We start from the raw sequence: 22,611 nt of genomic DNA, 5'->3' as shown, positions 1-22,611 counted from the left end.
TCATCCCAAAGTGTTTCTGTACTCTCTGCTCTGAGATAACCAGATAATAAAATGCTTCAGTCACCCCCAGGGAAGGCACTTAAGCTGCAGCCATGCATTTGGGCACCAGCTCCTGGTTCCTCAGTTTCACTCTTTGCTAGAAGCACCCACTAGCAGCAAGTTTCAATTACATCTAAAACACTTACCAGTCTTGATGAGCCTGAACTGTGGCATTTGGATCATAGAACTATTCAGGTTGGCAAAGACCCTTGGGATCACCGAGTCTAACCCTCAGGATCCCTGCTTCTGAGACAGTTTCCTTTTGAATTTTCTAACTCTGCCTGGTTATCATTAGCTTTCTGCATCCTAGAGAGACGTAGTAAAGCAGGAATATGGCAACTGACACATTATTTATTACAAGTCAGGTAAGCATGGTAGCTTTTCTTAGCAAAGAAAAAGCTTTACTTCCTTTAAACTTAGAAGCAATGAAATGCATCCCCTGCTACCACAGGTAATGTCAGAAAGCAACCTTTTAAAACACTAAGTGGTTTCTCTATTTATTCATTCCCACAGAAATTACACCTTAGCTTGCCATGTGCACAAATGGATTCTCATCTGTAAATTGCAAGTAATTCAGCAAAGTTTACTTCAGCACAGCCAACGGGTAATTTTAGGCTTGTCAGTTCTGTTAGTGTCACACCCGTTGCCTCAGAAAACGGGCATCAGTCTAAAGGATGGTCTGAGGAAGCACAGTCATATAAGGTATTACTACAGCAAGTCTTCAGTTGGTAGAGCAGCAACTAACTAGTAGAGACTTGCACCCTGCAGCCATTTCTACATGAATATGGGTCTGAATTATTGCAGTCTTAGTTAAACTTCCTCTCCAGTCTCACCCAGAAAGAGCTAGTAACTAGGAAATCTTAGGTCCAGGGCTAGCTTTTCTTTTATGCTCAGGAAAAATAATAACCATATTCAGTATTCAGCAATCATCTGTTTCCTCCATTTGCTCCCAAAAACCAGAAAATAAAGAAACATTGAAACATATCTGCTGCTGGAGTTCACTCAACATTTCTATAATTACCCCTGCTGAGAAACTCATTTTAGAGAGGAGTGTTTTTTGGGTTTTTTTTCCCCACAGAGGAAGGAAAACAGATTAATTCCTTGGCAACAATATTCTAATTAATCAACAAGGTGGCTCTATTCATTCTTAGCTTCTTCATTATAATAAAGTGTCAGATATTTGCTGCTGAAATTATAGCCTTGATTCAATGCAAAGTCAGGTGGCTCTTAAGATGCAATTATAGAAATAAAAATCAGGTTGACTGACTCTGCACAAGTGTTTATCTTGATCTGTGATTCACTGATTACAGAGATAAATAATTTAACACGAGGCAGGACTTTCCACAAACAACTGGAGAAACATGCTGATCTCCAACCCAATAGACTGTCAATCACCCCAGCACACTGTCCTCCCCACATCAACAGCAAAGCACTGGCTTTGTACCTCCACAGCTTCATTTGAGCAATTACATGAAGGGAAAAAAAATAATTTCAAGAGCAGTCTGGCCTGTGTGTAAAAGCCGCTCAAGGCACCACTTGTGCTGCCACCAAGGTCACCGCAGAGATGTCTACTTTTCAGCATGCACAAGCTTCCACCGTGTCATTTCCAATACAAACAGCAGCTTTCCATGCCCAAACCCCACCCATCACCCACCTCCATCTTCTTTGTGAGCCACATCTCTCTTCTTGTAAACTCCTGGGGCAGGGAACTTTTGTCTTTTCAGCGTTGGATGAACCTGACCCTGCCTTCTGAGCCCACCCAAACCTCCTGCTCAAATCAAAACGTAACCCTGGTTTTGATTAATGCATTTAATTTGCTGAAAACTTTTCTGTCAATGTTAGTTTGTGCATACTGAAGTTTCTGTAGGGAAAATATTGAACCTTCCTTACCTGATAGTGTTTCTCTTTAATCATGCTTGCACATGAAATCCAGCTACCGAGAAGTGAAATAAAACACCAGCAGCAGTGCTGGCTTGCTTTGCTTTTCCATAGATTTCTTCAGTGTGGGGAAATGGAGAACAGAGAGATGTGTCTGAACCTTGCCTTTTTTTCCCCTCCTACTTAAAAAAAACACACCCCAGATTTCACCTTTACTTAATGTAAAGATAGTAATTACCATAGTCTAAGAAAATTATGGAGGTACTGACTAAATGCATAAAGGGGAAATGCTCTTGCACCTACAAACCCCAGAGTGAAAAGCTGAGCAATTAACATATTTAACAAGCTTCAACCTCACCCCTTCCAGGCCTCTGTAGTTTTGCTAAGTAGCCCTTTCTTTCCCTCAGGATTTTTCAGTCTACACCATCTTCTAGATTTAAGTAGCTACCTCTGCTCCACCCCACGAAACTCCTCTGGAAATCCTCCCTAATAAGACTCCTGAAGTTCTTCTCAACATAAGGAGGTAAGAGAGAGGAGTTTCAATTGAAATGTCTTTCTTTCTCCAGCCAAATACAAAGTCAATTATGGTCTACAAGTGAAAGAGCTTCAGCAGAAGAATTGAGAATACTCTCCTGGTGGTTTAGGCCATCCAATTAAAAAGTGAGGGCATCCACCTGACCTTCCTGTCCTACACCAAACAACATGCAGGTGTTTTGAGTGAAATATCATCACCAATACCCAGCTCATCATCATCTTCACTGGTTGCAAAATTCTCCTATGTCAGACTATTCAGAAATAAAAAGGCTCTTTGTTAGAGCACCACACACTCTCCTGCATCCTCCAAGGGGGGAGAAACAAAACAGAACAAAATGGCTAAAAAAATGAATATTCAAATGCTTTTAAGTTCCCTTTTTTTTTTCCCCTTTGTATCTTAGCAAGAAAATACCCTCAGAGAATTATCATTTCTGTGAAGAATTGGTGAAGCTGCCAAGCAAAGCAAAAGGGAATTTATTTTGATGGGCACACTGCAATGTGTATTTATCATCCTCTGTCTCCTTGGAGCATGAGTATTCCTGCACTGTATTGTCTGTGCCAACCACCTCATGTGGAATATTGTCATGCCTAGAGAGTACCCTAAATGTATTTGTTTAGTTATTAGCCTTAATTACTAGGATTTCAGCAGAAATACAGTGAAAAAGTAATAAACATGTTTCCACTCATAATAGAGGACTGTAAGTTATTTTTCTCATACAGTTTTGGGTTAATGTATATTTGACTACATACTTTTTTCCAATAAAAATATTTCAAAAGAGTGAAACATGGCTTTATTATTTTGGGAGAAAAAAAATACCCCACCACTCTTAAAAACTTGATATTAACAACATTTTTCATTTATCTTGACTTCTATGATATTTTAATCAAAACCCTCACCGTAAGGCTTTGATAAATGACATTTTACCACCATTTTAACCCACAAAAAATGTTAACTAACCACAACATGAAATTTAGCCCCTTCAAACAGTAAGAACTGCAAATACGTTTTGAAAAATAGCACTTCAGATATTTTGTCTACAAAATATCATGGAGTGGTTTGGATTGGAAAGGACCTTAAAGATCATCTAGTTCCAACCCCCCTGCATAGGGAGGAACACCTTCCACTTAGATCAGGTTGCTCCAAGCCCCATCCAACCTGCCCTTCAACACTTCCAGGGAGGGGGCAGCCACAGCTTCTCTGGGCAATCTCCCTTTATTCAGTTACTTTATAAACTGAAACACAGGGGGCTCAGGAGCCCATTGCTGAGGGAGGTGGCACATCTTGGAAAAGTCTCCAAAACTTAAGGATCAATTTGGTCATTCATCTTGCTTGCTCTCCTTTCTCCACTCACCTCTGACATTTCTTCAAGTTAGAAGCACAGCTCAACTGTCACTAGAATTTAAAGCACTAAGTATTTTCTGTTAATAACACAAAACTTGACAGAAAAACCTCAGTCCTTTTGTAGGTTAAATTCAGTCTCTAGCAGCAGCCTAGCAGGCTTCCAAGCAGAGCATAAGCTCAGCTGGGACTCTAACTAGAACAACACAGACTAGAATTCATGACTAAAACCCTGCTGACCATCTTCTGTTTGCAAGAGTGGACACGTGTCATCACTTGCTATGCTAGCAAATTATACCTTGATAGATGTATGCAGCAAGAGATCTAGTGAGAAAGTTATAATGAACCTCTGAGTGAATTAAAGGAAAAGCAACTGCCAGAGAATAAGGCAAGGATAATTAGTGTTGACATGTTTAATCCCTTTGTGGCAGGTGAAATAATTCAGCCTGGTTAAGATGCTATATACAGAATACAGAGTGTTTCAATAGAGATGGCATTTGGAACAGAAGATGGCAGGTGCAAATAAAGTTTATTTCAGATATTATGGGCTTTGTGGTGGATTTACTGCACTCGAGCAGTGTTCTCTTGGGGGAAAAAAAGAAAAAAAAAGGTTATCTGTGCAGTGCTGAATAAATCCTTCTATACACAAAAGACACAGGAAAACTAGCTAATGGAAAGTAAAGTCTGTCTTCAACTCATAACAGAATTTTGCTTTTAATTGCACATGGAAGAAAATCAGAATCCCCTTTTCCCTTTATGCCATGAATGCATGCCACTTCCAAGAAGTGAGGAATTTGCATTACCCATCCCACAATATGGAATCCACAGCACAGACAAGCCACCCGTCTGACTTTCAGATGTGCTTACTACAACAAAGACTGGATACAGGGCATCTGCTGCCGAGTACTTCTCAAATTGCAGAAGGTCATTCAGTAAGTAATCCTTTCAGCTAGAAAGAAGGAAGGAGGAATGCTCAATCCCTGTTCAATGTGTTCATCAGTACATGACAAACTTGGAGCTAATTATCATGCACAGTCATGTCCCAGTGCAGGTACCTATCGTGTGCCTGTCGCTGTGGATGGGATTACCCAAGAGCAGACTTGAAAGAGAGTCAGTGGGAAACAAATGAGCTACTGGAGTCAGAGCAAGGGGACCTGCAGAGCAAGAAGCACCTGAAGATAAAAAGGTGGCTCAAGTTAGAACTGCAGAGCTGGCTAGAAGGTTTAAAGCAAGACACATGAAGAGCAAACACAAAGAAACAGCTTTGAAACATGTAACAGTATGAAAATGCAGGGAAGAGAGAAATTCATTGAAAAAAATCTCCAAATAAAAAAATACGATAACATGCCTGAACCATATTAATTCCTCCTCTAAATCCTCTGAAACCAGTCAGTTTACACTAGAGGAAAACATATTCCTTGGCCTGAATGCAAAATTAATTAAATTTGATGAGTTAAGCCAAACAATTAAACACAAGAATATTGTGAATATATTCAATTGAACCAGAGGAGTAAAACATGTCTCTGAAATGTCAGTATAGGGTGTTTGGTTATTCTTACAGAATTTAAGTGTTCTGCTGTTGACAGGCCACTTAACATTAACTACCTAAAGCACTGGGCAGGTGGGGGGAGGTGGGGGGATCTGTGTAATAATCTGTGCTTTGAACAAACATTTAACTGTTGGATGTATCTATGCAGTAGGAAAACCTTTGAATAAGAACTGAAATGCTGCTCGTTGGCAAGAAGCTAAAGAAAACAGGTCTAGAGAAAAACGCTTCACAGGCCCCTTTAAGAATCCACACTTGATTCCACTATAAATATGCAGCAGAAGAAACACAAAATAAATGAAGCAGTTTCAGTAGCACAACCACCTAGGGAAATAAGATCGGAAATAAGATCTTCCAAAGGCTCCAGCAAATAACAATGTAACAGCAAGCTTTTTTTGTGTGTGTTTTTTGTTTTGTTTTGGGTTTTTTTTGTTTGTTTTTGTTTGTAGCTCCATCACATAAAACATTCTGGCAGGGAATTATCTCCTTTTGTTGTATACTCATTCCAATATCTGGTCAAACAGTACTATCAGATCCTACTTAATACTGCCATGTGTGCTTCACCTCTAAGCAACAGGAACCTCTGTGATATCAGCAACAGAGCTCATGACATTATCTGTAGCAACACTGCCTGGTGCTATGAGAGTAGCACTAAAAGCACCCCTTTCCAGCAGACCCCAGCTGAGAACACCATGGCAGCCCCTCCTAACTGCTGGTTTCACACACAAGCAATATTACGCTTCTCATCTCACTTCTGTTTATCCACAACTCATCTTTATTGCCCCTGTCTGAGCATTCATCTTCTCATCTTCCTTGCAATCAGCAGCAAAAGGTAGTGCTGGGAGAGTTTCTAACACAAAGAAGCTTGGGCTGATGGACACTGGAGCTTATAGATCCCGGGAAGTCCAAGGTATGCAGTGTGCAACGGATCTGCTGGCTCTGTGGAAATGCTATATACTTTTTAGTGTATAATGTGGCTTCTGTCACTATTATTATAATCTCTTTTCAGGAATCAATTTGACCCTGTGTTTTAGCTGGCCCGTGAAGCTCCGACTTCAGTGAGTTGAGTGGAAAGTACACAAAGGAGTAAAAAACAGTGTAAATCTAATACACTAGTTCCAGGACATGAAGCAAACAGGCCTTTGCTCCAGCTTACACTTCAGAGTTGGATCAAAAAATAATATCTCAGGGAAAGGCTTGTCTGTACATTTCCCTTTAGGAGGCAGAATTCCTTTTCATTTCTCAATAAAAATTTAAAAAAAAAAATAAATTATTCACTTAAATGGCCACGAGTCTCAGCTCTTAGTAGAGATGTTGAAATGCTAAAAGAACAAAACTTACCCTAAATACAGTGATTCAGATGCTGTTACCTGTACATCTTTGGACTACAGAAAGTAGGATGTATTTGAAATAGAAATGTAATTTCTACTCAGTACTTCAAACCTTGGCTCTATGTTCTCAGCACCAGTGCTAAGAAAGTGCCCTGTTGAACCTCAGATGTGTTTGATCTTGAATACACCCACACTCCTCTGCAGTTATCTTCTCCTCCTGATAACTCAGCAGAAAGCATCTACCTACAGAAGTGAAGCCCCCAGATGCTGTATCTCTATTTATTTGTACCATGCTATTAATATTCTTCCAGTGTAGTTTCTGATGAATCCATTAAGTTTAATTAGCACTCCCTGAAATTAGCATGCCTGGAAAAGGCATTTGCTTGTTTAGGAATCCAGGTTTACATAGTATTTCTTTTTGTTTCTTTCCCGGCTTTCACCTCAGAGTTTGACCAGCTGATTCAATTTGCCTAATTTTAAAAGATACTGTAACAACCGACAGCAAATAAATTGAAGCTAAATTCAATCAACTCATTTCATAATATGATTTAATTTTATGCAGACTAATGAATACAAAATGAGGCAAGGCTGGAGGAGAGCACTCTGCAGTGCCTTCTGGAGCAGGCACTGCCACCTCCTGACCCCAGTGCAATAACACGAGGTGTACAGAGCAAGCACAGCCCCAGGACTTAACAGCAGTTTTGTCTTTTTGGATACAAAAGAGTGAAATAAGTCTTCCCTCTAGCGAACCCGAGCGCTCTGCAAGAGGCAGAGCCTTCCCTTCACACTCTGGAGAGCTTGTTTCACAGCTCTGACACGAAGATACATTTTTGTTACAATATAACCCAGAGTGAAGATGAGAACAACAAACAGAAAAGCACTATAATCTAATTACTTCAGAGTTTTGGAGTGAATGGAAAGATCAAGGACAGAAAAGCATCTGAGCAAGGAGAAAGCTGTGGTTTCTGACTACTATATGGTGCTGATGAATCTGCCTTATTTAAATGTTTATTTAATAAAACCATTTCATTATTTATACTTAGAAGTACATCAAATATTGTAGCAAACTTTACTGAGAGATTTCTGAGGTATTTCAGGGTCTGCTTTTATCATGGACTTCCTGACTAGAAGCACATGCCTGTGGAAAAGGGCAGTCTCTCCTAGATGCCCATCAGGCACTAGAATTAAGGCATCATAAAAGAGGGATATCTACTGCATTTTACATTAATTTGAATAAAAGAAACCATAGAAGAAAGCATTGCAATTGAGAGAGAATTATTGCAATAAGCAGCAGCCCTCCCAAGGTTTGCCACAAGCAGTATTTCAGCAACAGAACTGGATGCCTAACCTAAGGCACTTTCCTGCAAAGCTCCCATTAGTGACTGCTGCTTACAAGCTCACTAGTCCAGTCCTAGAAAGAATAATCACAAACCAGTTTCTAGAGGAAAGCAGCCTAAAAAAAAAAAAAGGTCTGAACAACCAGGCAGTGGGGCAGAAAGCTTTGGGAAGTTCTGTTTTCCAAAGACTGGAGATTCCACCACCTCCCTGGACAACCTGTAGGTGATTTTATACATGGAATTACCTAAGAAGAATTATCTCAGTAAAATTATTTATGCATTTAATTATTTACAGTTCTGCTTGACAGAAATACAGCAGCACACCCATGAGGGACACTTTGCTGCCTTGTGATCATGCTAAAACAAATCCACTATTGCCAACTATTTTAACACAAGAAGCACAACTTGGAGCAGAGCACACCAAGCAAACCAGATTAGTTCTTTCTTTAGTGCACAGCCAATGATGTCACAGGAACAGCAAAATATCCATGGGCAAGATAAGAAGGCACACTTAGCTGGAACACAGGCACTAGAAGCACCTCAATTTACATATTCTTGACTTATTTACCACTTTTCATCATAGCTTATCATTAATTGCATTTGGCTAAACCACCAGGATATACCACACACATATTTTTTTTTTTTTTTTAGAAACTCTTTAGTTGAACCAGCATAGATAAAATTGCATATCACTCTCCAGCACTGATTTCTGGCATCAGGTGGTACCTTGATTCAGCACATTACTCAGAACAGAGCAAATGTCCCACTTGAGAACCATCATGCAAAAAGCTTCAAGGTTATACATTAAAAGACCTATTGTTAATGGGCTACTGGTGCCTCTGGTTCCCAGTCAGGGCCATAACATATTTAATCCTTATGCTTTTCCCTTTAAAAAGTACCTAGCAGAGAGGGTAAGCATTCCTTCTTACAGCTGGGGCTCCAGAGATCAACTGGAGCAGGAGCAGAATTAAATACAGCTTAAATTGGTGGCTGCAACCAAACACACCAATTAACTGCTCCCTGTATTTCTGCAATCTCAAAAAAAAAGCAAGGGCAGTAGCATAGTAAAGGCAACCACACAAGTCACAGAATTATTGTTTCAGTAACAGTAATATTGCCAGCAATCCTTTTAATTTTCACTGAAAAATACTTGATACTGGCAAAAGGGACAGATTCTAAGGTTAAATCTCCTCCGAACAAAGGGCATGGGAGGTTCTGTGATGTGTTTGAACAGAGATAATGGCTTCTTGACTGGGGGATAAGGGCAGTTTTCAAAGCTCAGCATAAATTAAAGAAGTAATCAAGCGACAGCTTGAATGTAAAAGACATTTTTTTTCCTTTTTTTTTTTCCTTTTTTTGCAGTTTACCTTCTGAAACACACGAATGCATTTGCTCCTCTTTTAATTAACATCTAACACGGTATTACATGGGATCATCTCTGGAAGAAAGGGGAAAAAAAACCAACCAAACCACCACATCCCTCCATTTTATAGTATTTATAATCGCGTCTTTTAGGAGTCTCATACCAAGTTAAAGAACGGTGAGGTTACACATCTCAAGGGCACTTTCCAGTGCACAACTGACACGAAAAGCCAGAGATTTGATGCCGTCGTGGCATCAAAGCAAGGGCAAGGAGCAAGTGTTCACCCAGCCCTAAACCTTGCGTTTCGGAGTGTAGGTACTGCAAGAGAACAAGCCTTGGCTGTTATTACATGGTCGGTGATACCAGAGAGTAAAGGTTACCCGGGTGATTTTTTTTTCCCCACTGGAATTTCCTGCTTCCGAAGGCGCCCTGTCAGAACACGACGGATGCTGCCACACCAACAGGTCTCTCCTTCACGCCACCCCAGCCCCCAAAAGGAAGACGTTTTCAACCCTGAACATCTAACCCGCAGCCCCCAAGGGCTGTGACACCCATGACAAGCCCCGCACCTCATCTCAGGGGGGGGGATCCGAGCCAGGGCTCGGTGACCCCGCTCCACGACGAGCCATTGAGCTCGTTTCCCACCCTCCAACCCCCCTTTTTTTTGTTGTTTGATTGGGGCTTTTCCTCAAGTTCAAGAAGGACAGGGAAGTGCTTGAAAGATTCCAGCGCAGAGCCACAGAGATGCTGAAGGGAGTGGAACATCTCCCTTATGAGGAAAGGCTGAGGGAGCTGGGTCTCTTGAGGTTGGAGAAAAGGAGACTGAGGGGTGACCTCATCATTGTTTACAAATATGTTAAGGGGTGAGTGTCAAGAAGATGGAGTTAAGCTTTTTTCAGTGATGACCAGTGATAGGACAAGGAGTAATGGATACAAATTGGAGCATAGGAGGTTTAAGGTGAATATTAGAAAAAAATTTTTTACTGTGAGAGTGACAGAGCCCTGGAACAGGCTGCCCAGAGAGGCTGTGGAGTCTCCTTCACTGGAGACATTCAAAACCCACCTGGACATGTTCCTATGTGATGTGCTCTGCGTGACCCTGCTCTGGCGGGGGGGTTGGACTGGATGATCTTTCGAGGTCCCTTCCAACCCCTAGGATTCTATGATTCTAAGTTCAGAGCACCCGGCTCGCTGAGACCTGTTCCCGGGGCTGCGGAGCTCGGCCTGGAAGCCCGGCGGGGCCTGCCCCGGCCCAGGCCGCGGTGCGGGGCAGGCGGGCGCTGAGGCACGAACCCTCGACGTCGGGCGTTGAAAGAAGGCCACGAACTGAGGAGCGGCCGGGACGGGCTGTGGCAAAACGGGGAGCCCGGGCCGGCGGGTCATTAGCTCGGCTCAGCTAATTACCCGGCCCGCGCCCGTTGATGGGGGGGGGGGGGGGGGGGGGGCCCCGCGCGCCCCGCTTCCCGCGCCCCGGCCCCGCCAAGGCCCCCCCCGGCTCGCGCCCCGGCGGGAGGAGGGAACAGCCCGGGAACGCCGCGCTCCGATTGGCTGCCGCGGGAGGAGGGCTGGGAGGTGATTGGCTGGGCTCACACCAACCTCCCCAGCCCCCCCCCCCCCGCCCTCTCAGCGGGTTGAATTCAAATCGGCACCGGGAGCGGCGGGACCGGGCGGGAAAGGACCGGACCGGGCTGGGGCGGCCGGTCCCGGTAAGTGCCGCTGACTCCGGCTCGCTGAGGGGAAGCAGCGGGCAGGCGGAGGAGCGCGGAGCCCAAAGGTAAGCGGCTCTGCCGGGCGCAGCAGCAGCGCTGGCGCCAAATGTTTTAAACCGGATCCCGGAAGGGTCCCGCCCGCCGGTGCCGGCCCAATCGGCGGCGCCGCGCCCGGGGCGGGGCAGGGCAGGGCGGGGCCGGGCCGTTGGGCGGCGGGCGCGCGCGGGCCGGGCTGAGGGGCGGGAGGCGGCCGGACGTTCCCGGCGGGAAGGCGGCCGAGGTAGGATCATCCATCTGCCCGGCCCGGCCCGGCTCGGCCCGGAGGGATCCTCTTAACGCCTTCCCTTCCTCCCGCAGGAGCGGCGGGAGCTGCGATGCGGAGCCCGGCGGCGGGTGCGGGCTCCTGAGGCTGCGCGGCGGCGGCGGCATGCGGCGGGGCGAGATGGGCACCGGCGGCAAGGTAACCGCTCCTCCCTCCCCGCCCCGCCGAGGACCGGCCAACCGGAGCCCCCAGCCCCGGGGCTGCCGTGCCCCGTTGGGGCCGGTGAGGGCCGGGCCGGTGGGGCTGTGCCCGCTGACAGCCCCGCTGCCCGCGCCCCGGCCGTTTGCGGGAGGGAACCGCGGCCTCAACGACCGCGGAGGAGAAGCGTTGGATGGCGGCGACCGAGCGGCTTGTGCCTGGGCTGGAGTTTCTCTCCTTAACGAAATTACCTCCAGCTTCGCTTGCCCGCCTTTACCCGCCGGTTTGGTAACGAGCGGTTCTTCCTCCTGCCTCCCTGTTCCTTTTTTTTTCCTTAATTAAAGGTTTTTCGGTCGCTCTTTACAGCTTTCTGCTACGGATTCACATTCATCCTGACTCTCTTCCTCCTGGAGGGAAAGGAAAATTTAACTCAAGAGTACCACGGGACCCGTGTCTTAAGCTAAAGGCACCAAAAATGGTTTCAGGGAAGGTTCAGAGCCCAGCGTTTGACTTTGAGCTCCCCCAAAAACGCAGCTGATCGGTGTCATCATCGACTTATAGACTGGTTTGGGTTGGAAGGGACCTTAGACATCATCTAGTTCCAAACTCCTTCCGTGGGCAGGGACACCTCCCACCAGACCAGGTTGCTCCAAGCCCCATCCAACCTGCCCAGGGAGGGCACATCCCCACCTTCCCTATCCCACACTGACTGCTATCCACAAACGATTTACAAGGCTGCTGGTTTTTAATGTCACCGTTTTACTTTCTGTAGGAAAACCATTCTCCTGAGCCATGCAGGAACGTCCTGAAAACCCCACTGAAACAAGCAGCTACCTCACACTCGGTGCTGACTGAGATCCAGTCTGACTGTCAGCCTCTCACCACACCCCCAAAGCCTAAAGAAACCCTTCCAGCAGATCCATGGACACCTACTTCCAACCTGAAAATGCTGATTAGTGCAGCTAGTCCTGAGATTAGGAGCAGAGAACAGAGAAGGGAGCTGTCAAACAACACAAGTGAGGTCCGCCAGGCAAAACACTGTTTGCAGGTATGTTGTAAAGGGGTCTTCTGTATTTACTTTATTTTTTTTTAAGTTAGCTGAAGGCTGTTTATTCAGTATAAAAAAGTTACACATTAACACACAACAGTGGTTTTAAAGTTTGGAGTGTTTACCAACCATAAGTTAAGCATATTGCCTATTTACATAAACCAAGTAAAGGTTTTGCTGGGTTTATTTCACAACAGTGGAGGACAAAGGGAGATCATGGGGCCTTTGACAGTGCTCACAATGAAGCTATTAAAAATCTCGTTTACATATTTATTGTAAAGAATGTCAACTTCTCCATTTCTTACTTCCCTGTAGGAGCACTTATCAGGAGATGAATATGAAAGATCTCAACCGAGTCGCAAGGAGAAAAGTCTAGGATTACTGTGTCATAAATTCTTAGCTCGATACCCTGACTACCCCAGCACTGCAGAGAGTAATTACATTTCCCTTGATGAAGTAGCTGAAGAGCTTAGTAAGTTGGTATTTATGCTATTACATCTTTCCACGTGCCGATGTGCCAGTAACCTGCCATTTGTGTTGGCACATCTGTGCTCTGTAACAGTTTGAATGCTTCCTGCATACTCTCCATATTGGTTTAAACCAGCTTTAAACTCTTCATTCTTGGAGCAATTCTTCTAAAAAGCTGAGGTTTCTTCAGTGAACCAAATTGAGAAACTCTGAATTATGTTTAATATTAAGCATCCAAATGATTGCTTAGACCACAAATAACCAGCTGCAGGTGTTTTTGGATCTAGAGGTGATGGCTAAGAGTAGTGCTTGGATTTTGGAAGCAGGAACTAAGAGTTTCTCAAGCTGAGCCCCCAACTTCTTGTCCAATCGTGACATCAAAGCAAGAAACTACTTTCTGCTCTTTAATTTTCTCATTTTATATCACTATTTTTATATCACACCAACCATCTACCGAGCACCTGAGTTGGTAACATTAAGCAGAGGGTTTGTTTTTTTTTAATCAAGGAGCTATTAAGTGACAGTATTCTACAGATTATAACACTGATAATAATTATAAATCTCACTGCTCAAAATGTCTTCAGAATTTTTTGAGGACACAGAAGAGGGATGAATTTCAAATTAAACAAAATGTCTTATTTTAGTTATACTTTGTACCAAATAACACCTCCTTTAGAAAATGCCTAGTCAAAACCAAGAATTTACACATGAAAGAGAACATTGTGTAAATAGAAAAAAATACAAAAAACAGTTACAAAACTGTTGTCTACCATGAATTTCCAAGGATATTTAATATGATGTAAAATCAATGCAACGAATAATTAAAAATGCTTTGTTTTTTTTTTAAAGCTGTATTGAAACCCATCTAATGGCTCTTCTGGCAACAGTAAGTTTTATTTCTTAAGGAATGCTGTAAACCAAGCATAACTGGGAAAAAGCAAGTCTTTCCATATCAAAAGCAAGAATTATTTTCCTCTCCTTGCTGGCAAGATCTACGAGGGCTATTTTCAGAAACCTTTGTACGAGAAATTATCAAAAATGTCTTAGAAGTATATTAAGAGGAGGGGGAAGCAAAGGAAACTGATGCCTTTGTGCAAGCAGTATTTCAGGTAAATATGACAAAACGTTTTATGTAGTGGAGTATCTCATGGTCATGTGTGGGGTTTTTTTTTTCCAGATGTTGAACGTAGACGTATCTATGACATCGTGAACGTGCTGGAGAGCCTGCACATGGTGAGCCGCCTGGCCAAGAACAGATATGCTTGGCATGGGAGACACAACCTCTACAAAACCCTGCAGGCTTTGAAAAAAGTTGGAGAGGAGAACAAATACACCCAACAAATTCAGATGATCAAGAAAAGAGAGTACGAGCACGAGTTTGATCTCGATGGGGAAAGAAATGAAGAAGTGGCAAGAACTTTGGGCTCGAGTGAGAATTCAGAAATGTCTTTTGTCGAGCTCCCAGGAATGGAATTTCGTGCTGGTAATAATTCTCTGTCATGCCCCAGAATAATATGGCTTTGTAATGATAAATATCTATGAATTTTGGGAAAAAAACTAATTGGAACTTTTTTTTTTTTTTTTTTCTGAAATGGTACTGCCTGAAAGGCATCACAGCTGTTCGTGGGGAGAATAAGTTCTCTGCACTCTTTCAGTTCTCTTATTTGTTCAGGTGTTACACGTGCATTTTGTTTTTACAGTGCAAGAACAAGGGGGCATCAGGTGAAACCATCAGACATACCCAACACACAATCCAACTGCAGGATTTGTTACTATTGAATACTGTAAAGCCAGAAGTGTATTGATTACTCCATTCATCTATTTATTAATTTAGGCTTGATTCATGGAAAAATGTTAATTAGGGATTGTTTAAATACCTTGTATAAGCTGCAGTTAAGCATCTGTAAGAGTACAAGTTGTCAGACAACAGGAGATGTATACAAGAGGAAACGTTGCACTCTCTCTTTGTAGTTAGACTTAGTATCCACCTAATTATCTGATTCTTGCCATGTAGACACATGATTCTGGAGTCCACAGCAGCCCTGCCTAGTTGCTCTGTTTTTTGTTCTTACAATAATTGTTGCTGACAAATTTCTTCAGCGTTTTATAAGCGTTCAGAGCTGGTGTGTCACTTAATCCTTTCATCCTTTCTCCTGCTGCTGCAGCATCAGTAAATAGCAGGAAAGACAAGTCTTTGCGAGTGATGAGCCAGAAATTTGTGATGCTGTTTCTTGTATCAACTCCTCAAATAGTGAGCCTTGAAGTTGCTGCTAAAATCTTGATTGGAGAAGACCAGTTAGAAGACTTGGATAAAAGCAAGTTTAAAAGTAAGTAAAATGCTGCTGTTAGTGTCTGCTTTTTGATCTTGTTCTAAATAGAAATATCTGACTCGACTGTTCCTGTACAAGTTTATATGGTGTAAAATATCATAATCTTTTTCCTGCCACAAACAGATTTGAACCTCTGGAAACTCACTAAACACCTTGCTCAGTTTTTAATAGGGACCCACTTGTGCATAGTCATTGATACCTAATGACCACATGAAAGAAAAAGTCCATTAAATCTTCTGTCCTGAGTAATGCCACAAGGCTGCTTGTGGGCAACAACTTACCTTTCCTCAAATCAAGCCTTTCAAAGATTTCAGTATTGTTTCTTCAAAGATGCCCCAGAATCATGCAAATCTGTGTTCTGATTATAGAACTTACTCATTTGAAATCTAAAGAAATTCTGTAAAAGTCTTGTTAATAACTTACACACGAGAGGAAGCGAAACCCAGTGCTGTAACTGCCAATTATTTCTTCATTCTTTTACCCTGATCTCAGTTCCTTGCACACTTCCTCCTCTTCCTCTCCTATCAAATGAAAAGGTCCTTCTAGGTCTAGGCCTGTGTATCTGTAATAATAAAAAGATGTGCCTGCTCTTGAGGCATCAAGAATGAATTGTGGGTTTCATTGTGATACATTATTTCATAGCATAAATACCTGTTCCTCAGAATTGTTCTTATAAGTAAATGACAAAGGGTTTTCCTTGTTGCTAAAAGGGCATTGTAACATTTTTAACCTGATATATACTAATTAATCTGTTGGATTTTCTGTACTTCACATTTCTATTTATTTTATTTCAGCCAAAATTAGGAGACTTTATGACATAGCAAATGTTCTCAGTAGCCTGGAGCTTATCAAGAAAGTTCACGTCACAGAAGAGAGAGGTAGAAAACCAGCATTCAAGTGGACAGGACCTGAGGTCTTGCCAAATATTCAGGGTAGGTGACTGTGCCATTTCCTCTTGTTCTGCTGATGATTTTGATTATTTCATTGTTTTCTTGGGGAGAATTTTTTTGACAAAGACAGAGGAAACCAAGCAGAAAGTCTTTACTACTTACATTACACCCCTTGACAGCCCTGCACACCAGCATGTCACAGAGTAGATACACTGAGATTCTAGCATTTCCATTTCTGCTGCTGCTAGGACTTAAATAATTGTAAGCTAGGCTCAAATAACTGCTTTTCATTACTGAATGTGCATATGATACCTATTTACTCTTTGGGTTTTTTTTTTTCTGCTTTTTAGGTACAAAACTTGAAGCAACTTCTACAACCTGTCCCCCAGCTATTTCAGAATGCATCACTTCCAAAGAGCAGTGTTCAAAAAACCTTTTTCCTTCAAAAGGAAAGCAAAACTTCACCAGGCATCCTTCTCTAATAAAGTTAGTTAAAAGTATAGAAAATGACAGAAGAAAGATCCAGTCTGCTCCAACCAGTCCAGTTAAAATAAGTGCAAGTAAGTAGCTGAAACATATATTCCTGTATCTTTTTCTAAGAATGTTTTTGACTCAGATGGAGTCTTGCATTAAATATTCAGACTTACTACCTCCTCAAAGGAGATGTGGATGTCTGGATATATCTTCTTACAATAAAAATGTTTTAAGAAATATCCAAAATATACAACAAGGTGGGGAAAATACATGTTCCCTTTAAATCTAAGGCTTTGATAGTGAAAGCAAAGCTAAACTGATCAGTGCTCAGTGTGTAAGCTCTGCAATTAGTAGAAGCTCTTTTCAACTTGGTGGACCAAAGCCAGTCACAGCTTGCACAGTTGGAAAAAAATAGATACATTTATTGAGATTTGGACCAAATTCAGCACACTGGGGGGAACTCCAGCCTCCTCTTTCACACTGAATACACAGGAAGTGGCATATTGTTTATTTTTGCTTTAGGAAGAATATTAAATCCCTTTTTACACCCCCCTGTCTTGACTCCGTGTGATGTCTTACTGGCTACAAATTCCTGTTTATGCAGTATAGTTGATTCTCTGGATATTCTATATTTTGCTTTGAACTACTGTAACCCTTGTTTGTTGTGGAAACTGCTTTCAGTCTCACTATTTAAGCAGTTCTGTATTCCATAAAATTGTCAGAAAATCACCTAGAAATGTTCATGTTCTTGTTAGGTATCCTCTTCAGAGGGAAAAAAAATAGAGCTGAGGCTTAAGAATTTGTTTGCCAGAAGCTACCATCCAATTGATCAAATCCAGTCAGGGCTGCAGTTTGAGAATAACAAGGAGATTTAGTGTCTGCTCTTCCAATGTGTGTGCCAGATGAAGTAATGCAGTTTCCCCGAGGCAAAATTTAACTTCAGTTTTGTTTTGTTCTCCCCTTCCAACCAGGTACTGATCAAAATTTATCAGCTTTCCCAAGTAAAATGGCTCAGGTTCCAGCAATCACTAAACATCAGCTGGAAGGACAATCAAAGTAAGTTTGCACAAGCAGGAAGGTGAGAAGCTTTCTTTTGTCCCTGGCCATGAAGTTAAAGTTTGAGTTGGGCAACAGTCTGCAGAAACTGGGAAGCCCTGGTACTGCAGGCTGGGTTTTTTCACTTACTGTTTTCTGTTCAGTGTATTGAGAAGGACAGGTTCATGTTAAGTCTTTGTATTGCAGAAAATTACTTGTCAGGGCATGGATTTCTGTGTAAAGGTATTACAATAAATTAAAATACTGATTCTTTTTTTTGTTGGCTTGTTTTTAAGGAAAGCAAAAGAGATGAAAATGAAATTGTCAGGATCTGCTTTGGAATGCAATTTGTCCTCACCTGAGGTAGTTCCCAAGCCCAAACCTCCTGGCACCTCAGCACCCTCTCAGCAGCCACTCAGTGTCTGTCCTCCAAGCCACAGTTCAGTCTCGCCAGTGATTCTACCTCATACTCATTCTGGTGTTTCATATGCAATCTATCTGCACCCTTCCCAAGCCCACACTGTGACAACATACAGCCCAAGTTTCATGTTGCAGCCTCTACCATGTGCTAACGTAACTGGAATTAAGAGCGTCAATTCAAAAGTACTAAATAAAATAACCACTGAGGAAGGGGACAATCAGATAGCAACAGATGATCCAACAAAGTCCTTGGCAGCTAAAGGCAGACCAACTATAAAAGCAGAAACTTCATCACAGCAGTGCCTTAAAAGATCACAAGCATTACAAGAGGATAATTTAATTAAAAGGTATAGAAGTGACAAGGAAAGCCTTGATACGTTTCCGGTAAGTTGAATTAATTTTATCATGCCATTTTAAACCTTAATGATGTTGCCACCTACTTATTTTTAAAGTGTCTTAGGAGCCTGCCATTATGTGTAGGCATTTTAAATAACACCATACTTGAAGGGATGATGTTCATTTGTTGTGCTTGCTGATGTTCAGGGGGCTGGTTTTTGTTTGTTTACACACACACGTGTATATAAATATCACATAATCCTGCTGGCATTTGCAAAGCATCAGGCAGAATATATAGTAGGCAATATACCACATGGCTTTGAAAGGCCATCAAAGCCTCTGAACAGGGAATGTCCCAAAATCACCTTCTAAATCTTTCTATCCATTGTTGTACACTGGTAATGCTGGCTTGTTGTAGGCATAATAATAATACAGATGGAGAGATGATGAGGTTCAGATACACTTGATGCATGTAGAGAAACTGGATGGCTTTCTACTCCTCCGTTGCTGAATGTTTTAATGTCTCTGTAAATTATTAGGCCCCTTTAGATTGTGATTGCCAAAACAGTCGTGCAGTCTTATCAGCATGTTTGGACAACACGTGGTGTCAAACATCCACTAGCTGTGGAGGACCGAGAGGGGACAACATAGAACTGGTTGTCTTACTGAATCAAAATGTTTATAGCACAAACCTGGGAATCAGGAGAAAGGACAAAGCTTGCTTTCCTGAATTTTAAGATGTACAAGTATCACTGTAGGCCTGTAATTGAGAATGTTAAGTCTCACCATGTCTGCCTTTGGTTTTGTATGGACTTTTTTTTAAAGGGGGAATCCGTTAAAAATGAAAGACCTCCTTCCAGCAGCTCACAAATGAATCACAAAATGGACAATTTTCAGGAAGAGAGGCAGAACAAAACCAAAACAGTACATCAAAACACAACAAGTTGCTACGACCCAGGTAAAAGAGAAGATATTCCAGAAGATGAGGACAAACTCAAAACTAAGCAAGACATCCCTGTAGCATTTGCCATTCCCGCTCACGAGGTAAGCCCTGGCAGACCCCACAGCACTTCTTGCCTGGGAAAAAAACACTTGGAGTCGTTGCAAAATAAACGAAACTATCCTCAACTACACATATATAGATTGCCCTTGGATGGATTATTTTTAGTGTGCTTTTAAAGCCTTATTTTGTAGGAATGTAGGACTTCTGTTTCAGCATTTAAGTACAAAAATAAGAGGACATGAAGTGACTTTCAGGCTTTGCTTGGGATGAAGATCACGAAACTAAGTAGATGAAGGCAACGTTGAGATCCCTTATATCCCCAGTCCTGTGTTTGTCTGTATTTAGTCTCCAATACTTTGATTCACAACATACACAAACTTTCATCAGGAAAATTTGTTATTCTGCAGTTAAGACTTACTGTTGTAGTAAGCCTGAATAAAGAACAGTTCTGATGACAAAACCAGAACTTGTAAATGCAAATGTATATGTTTTCCAATATTTGTCTTAGGAAAAACAGAATCCAAAAATGAGGTGACATGATGATTACTGGGTCTAGATGTTTCTTCGGGGGGGGGTGGGGGTGTGGAAAAAGTAGTATTCAGTATCAGGATCTCTTTTGTCTAATCTAATTGTACTGTGTTACTCCCAGATGGATTTCTAATTCCTCACTGAGGATATCAGCTGGAAATTGAGCCAGCTGTCTTCTGCACACTAGGCCAGTCTTACCTTAAAGAGTGCTCGAGTCAGTTCCATCTAATTTCAGACAGAAGGTGGTACAGGCATGGAATATAGGATCTGGGGGTGTGGAGGATAAAGAACAAGGCAAGGGGGATGCAACCTGGGAGAAAAACTTCATCTTCTATTTACTAGGGGTTTGTATTTTTCTTTTTCAGACTTTTTTTCCATCTGGCTATCTCATTCCCCTCACTCAGTGCACCCATGGCAGCAAGGCAGGCTTTTCTGATGCAGAGAAAGCTGCAATATGTTCCTTACAGCACAGCAGCTACAGCTCCCCCCTTGCTGGTGGGTATCCCATAGAACTGGCACACAGCTGGGAGGATGTTGGGCCAGATTCATCCCACTGAGGTAAGAAAATCACAAGACATTTAATCCCCTTCAACACTTGATTTTTTTGTTTCAGGTGTCATTCCAGTGACAACATCTGACCTGAAAGCAGTTAACATTCCTGCTTTTCATATCACACCCTGGAATATAATGCTCTCACCAACTTCCATAGCACCTGTGCTGAGCAACTCCTGTCCCAATTCCAGCGATGCCAGTTCTGCCCCAAATCCAAGTTCTTCAGTTCTGAACTTTGCACTGCAGCACGTAGGACTGATACCTGCTGGTGTGCAAGTCCCTGCAAATCCTGTTCTTCAGCAGCTGCCAGTCACTCCACAAACAGACAATGTTAGCCATAGCTCAGGAAACATGAACTTGCAAGAACAGAAGGTAAGTTAAAATATATTGCAACTTCTTGACCATGATGGGTTGAGTGGGAAGGACCATAGACTGGTTTGTGTTGGAAGGGACCTTAAAGATCAGCTGGTTCCACCCCCTCTGCATGGGCAGGGACACCTCCCATGAGACCAAGTTGCTCCAAGCCCCATCCAACCTGGGGCTATAATATAGTGCAGTACAGTATAGTGCAGTAATTCCTTTACAGCAGGCAAAATTTCCAAATAAACATTATTTTTTTTAAATCTTTCTAAATCAGCACTGCCCATAAAGAGCTGGCAGTGAAGGCCAGTGAAAGTACAATGTAATTGAGAGGTTAGAAAGGAAGAACAAGTATCTTACTTGTTGTGGAAGTGTAGCCAGCTGGAAGCTGACAAGGTGTGAAGAGACAACTGTTTCAGAGGGAAGATCTCGCATAGATCTGACAAGACACTTATTAACAAATCATCCATTTGTTACTTCATCTTTCCTTTGTGTTACCTCATCTAACTCTCAAGTTCTTGCATTCAGTGTTAGGTTTTTTTAAGAGGATGGGATTGTAGAGGATTTTAAAATTGAGTTTTTCCCAGGAAGTTTCTCTGTATATTTTGTGTAATAGTGTACTGCATAAGGTCAGTTTGTATGAAAGAAGAGGATAATGGGATTAGAGAAACCAGCTTTTTATGGAATTGATTTTTTATATATATATATTTCTAGCTATATCAAGGAAAACAGATATATTCTTCTCAGTAAAGTGTTGGGAAGTTCTTAAATTCCAGGAAAAAAACCCCTGATTTGGTAACATCCTGCAGAGACCTACAACTACAGTTCTTTTTAAATTCCCCTTAACTGAAAGTAACTTTCACTCTTTTCTTCAGCCTTCTGCTCCAAAGGAATCCCAGGCAGTTACAGAAAACTTTTTCCGCACCCCAGGAGGGCCAAACACAGCATCTTCACTACCTGCAAGTTCAGATGGTCCCAACAGGGTCTCTCAAGGAACTCTTTATATTCCTCAACGAAAACTTGAAGTGTCTGAAGACTAACTCTGAGATATCAAATTGCTGAATGTGTTAGCAGGCACCAGGGCTGGTAACACACTGCACACAGCTTGGATGGTATGATGGAAAATGTGTGGTTTGGACACTGGCAAGACTTCAGTACTGGAATAGCCTTAATTAATGCTTTAGAATTAAAACTGGCTCTTCATGAGAAAGTTCACATCTAATTTTTTTTTTTTTTCAAAAGGCTTACCTGAAGTATTATAGCAACAAAGTTATGTATCTAGTGGGGGTTTTTTTGTGTTGCTTTTCTGCTATGCAAAGGAAGCTGAAATGGTCTGTGGACAGAAAGGTACAGTCTATCAGTCAGTACAGATTTTGCACAAAGAAAAGTACTGTGAGTGTGTACATATTTTATGTCTTAACAAAAAGGCCACAGTTAAAATGTCTTGCTCTTATGTTCAATAATGCTCTTTTGTAAAGTTAGTTTTAAAAAAAAAACACAACAAAAAACAACAAAAATGAATTCTTAATCAATTTTTATATAAGTTAAGAATTATTTATACTGTATTTTTAAATCAATTTGTTCAGATTAAACTTATATCAAACTCAGATTTTTACTTTTTTTGTTTGATT

General features: G+C 42.0%; 1 protein-coding gene across 1 annotated transcript; it reads left to right on the top strand.

Moving 5' to 3' along the window:
- The first annotated feature begins 11,503 nt into the window (after positions 1–11,503).
- E2F8 (E2F transcription factor 8) lies at positions 11,504–22,483 on the top strand. The gene is made up of 13 exons (XM_051620971.1): positions 11,504–11,824; positions 12,309–12,584; positions 12,900–13,056; positions 14,230–14,535; positions 15,218–15,379; positions 16,177–16,314; positions 16,623–16,832; positions 17,718–17,802; positions 18,078–18,585; positions 19,363–19,581; positions 20,434–20,563; positions 20,682–20,992; positions 21,856–22,483. The coding sequence occupies exons 1-13, from the start codon at positions 11,504–11,506 to the stop codon at positions 22,018–22,020; spliced, it is 2,988 nt and encodes a 995-aa protein (XP_051476931.1). The 3' UTR covers positions 22,021–22,483.
- The last annotated feature ends 128 nt before the right edge of the window (positions 22,484–22,611 follow it).

Source organism: Apus apus, chromosome 5 (assembly GCF_020740795.1).
Source record: "Apus apus isolate bApuApu2 chromosome 5, bApuApu2.pri.cur, whole genome shotgun sequence".
NCBI classification, from domain to species: Eukaryota; Metazoa; Chordata; class Aves; order Apodiformes; family Apodidae; genus Apus; species Apus apus.
Note: the sequence above shows the minus strand (reverse complement) of the source record. Positions and strands in the feature narration are given on the sequence as shown.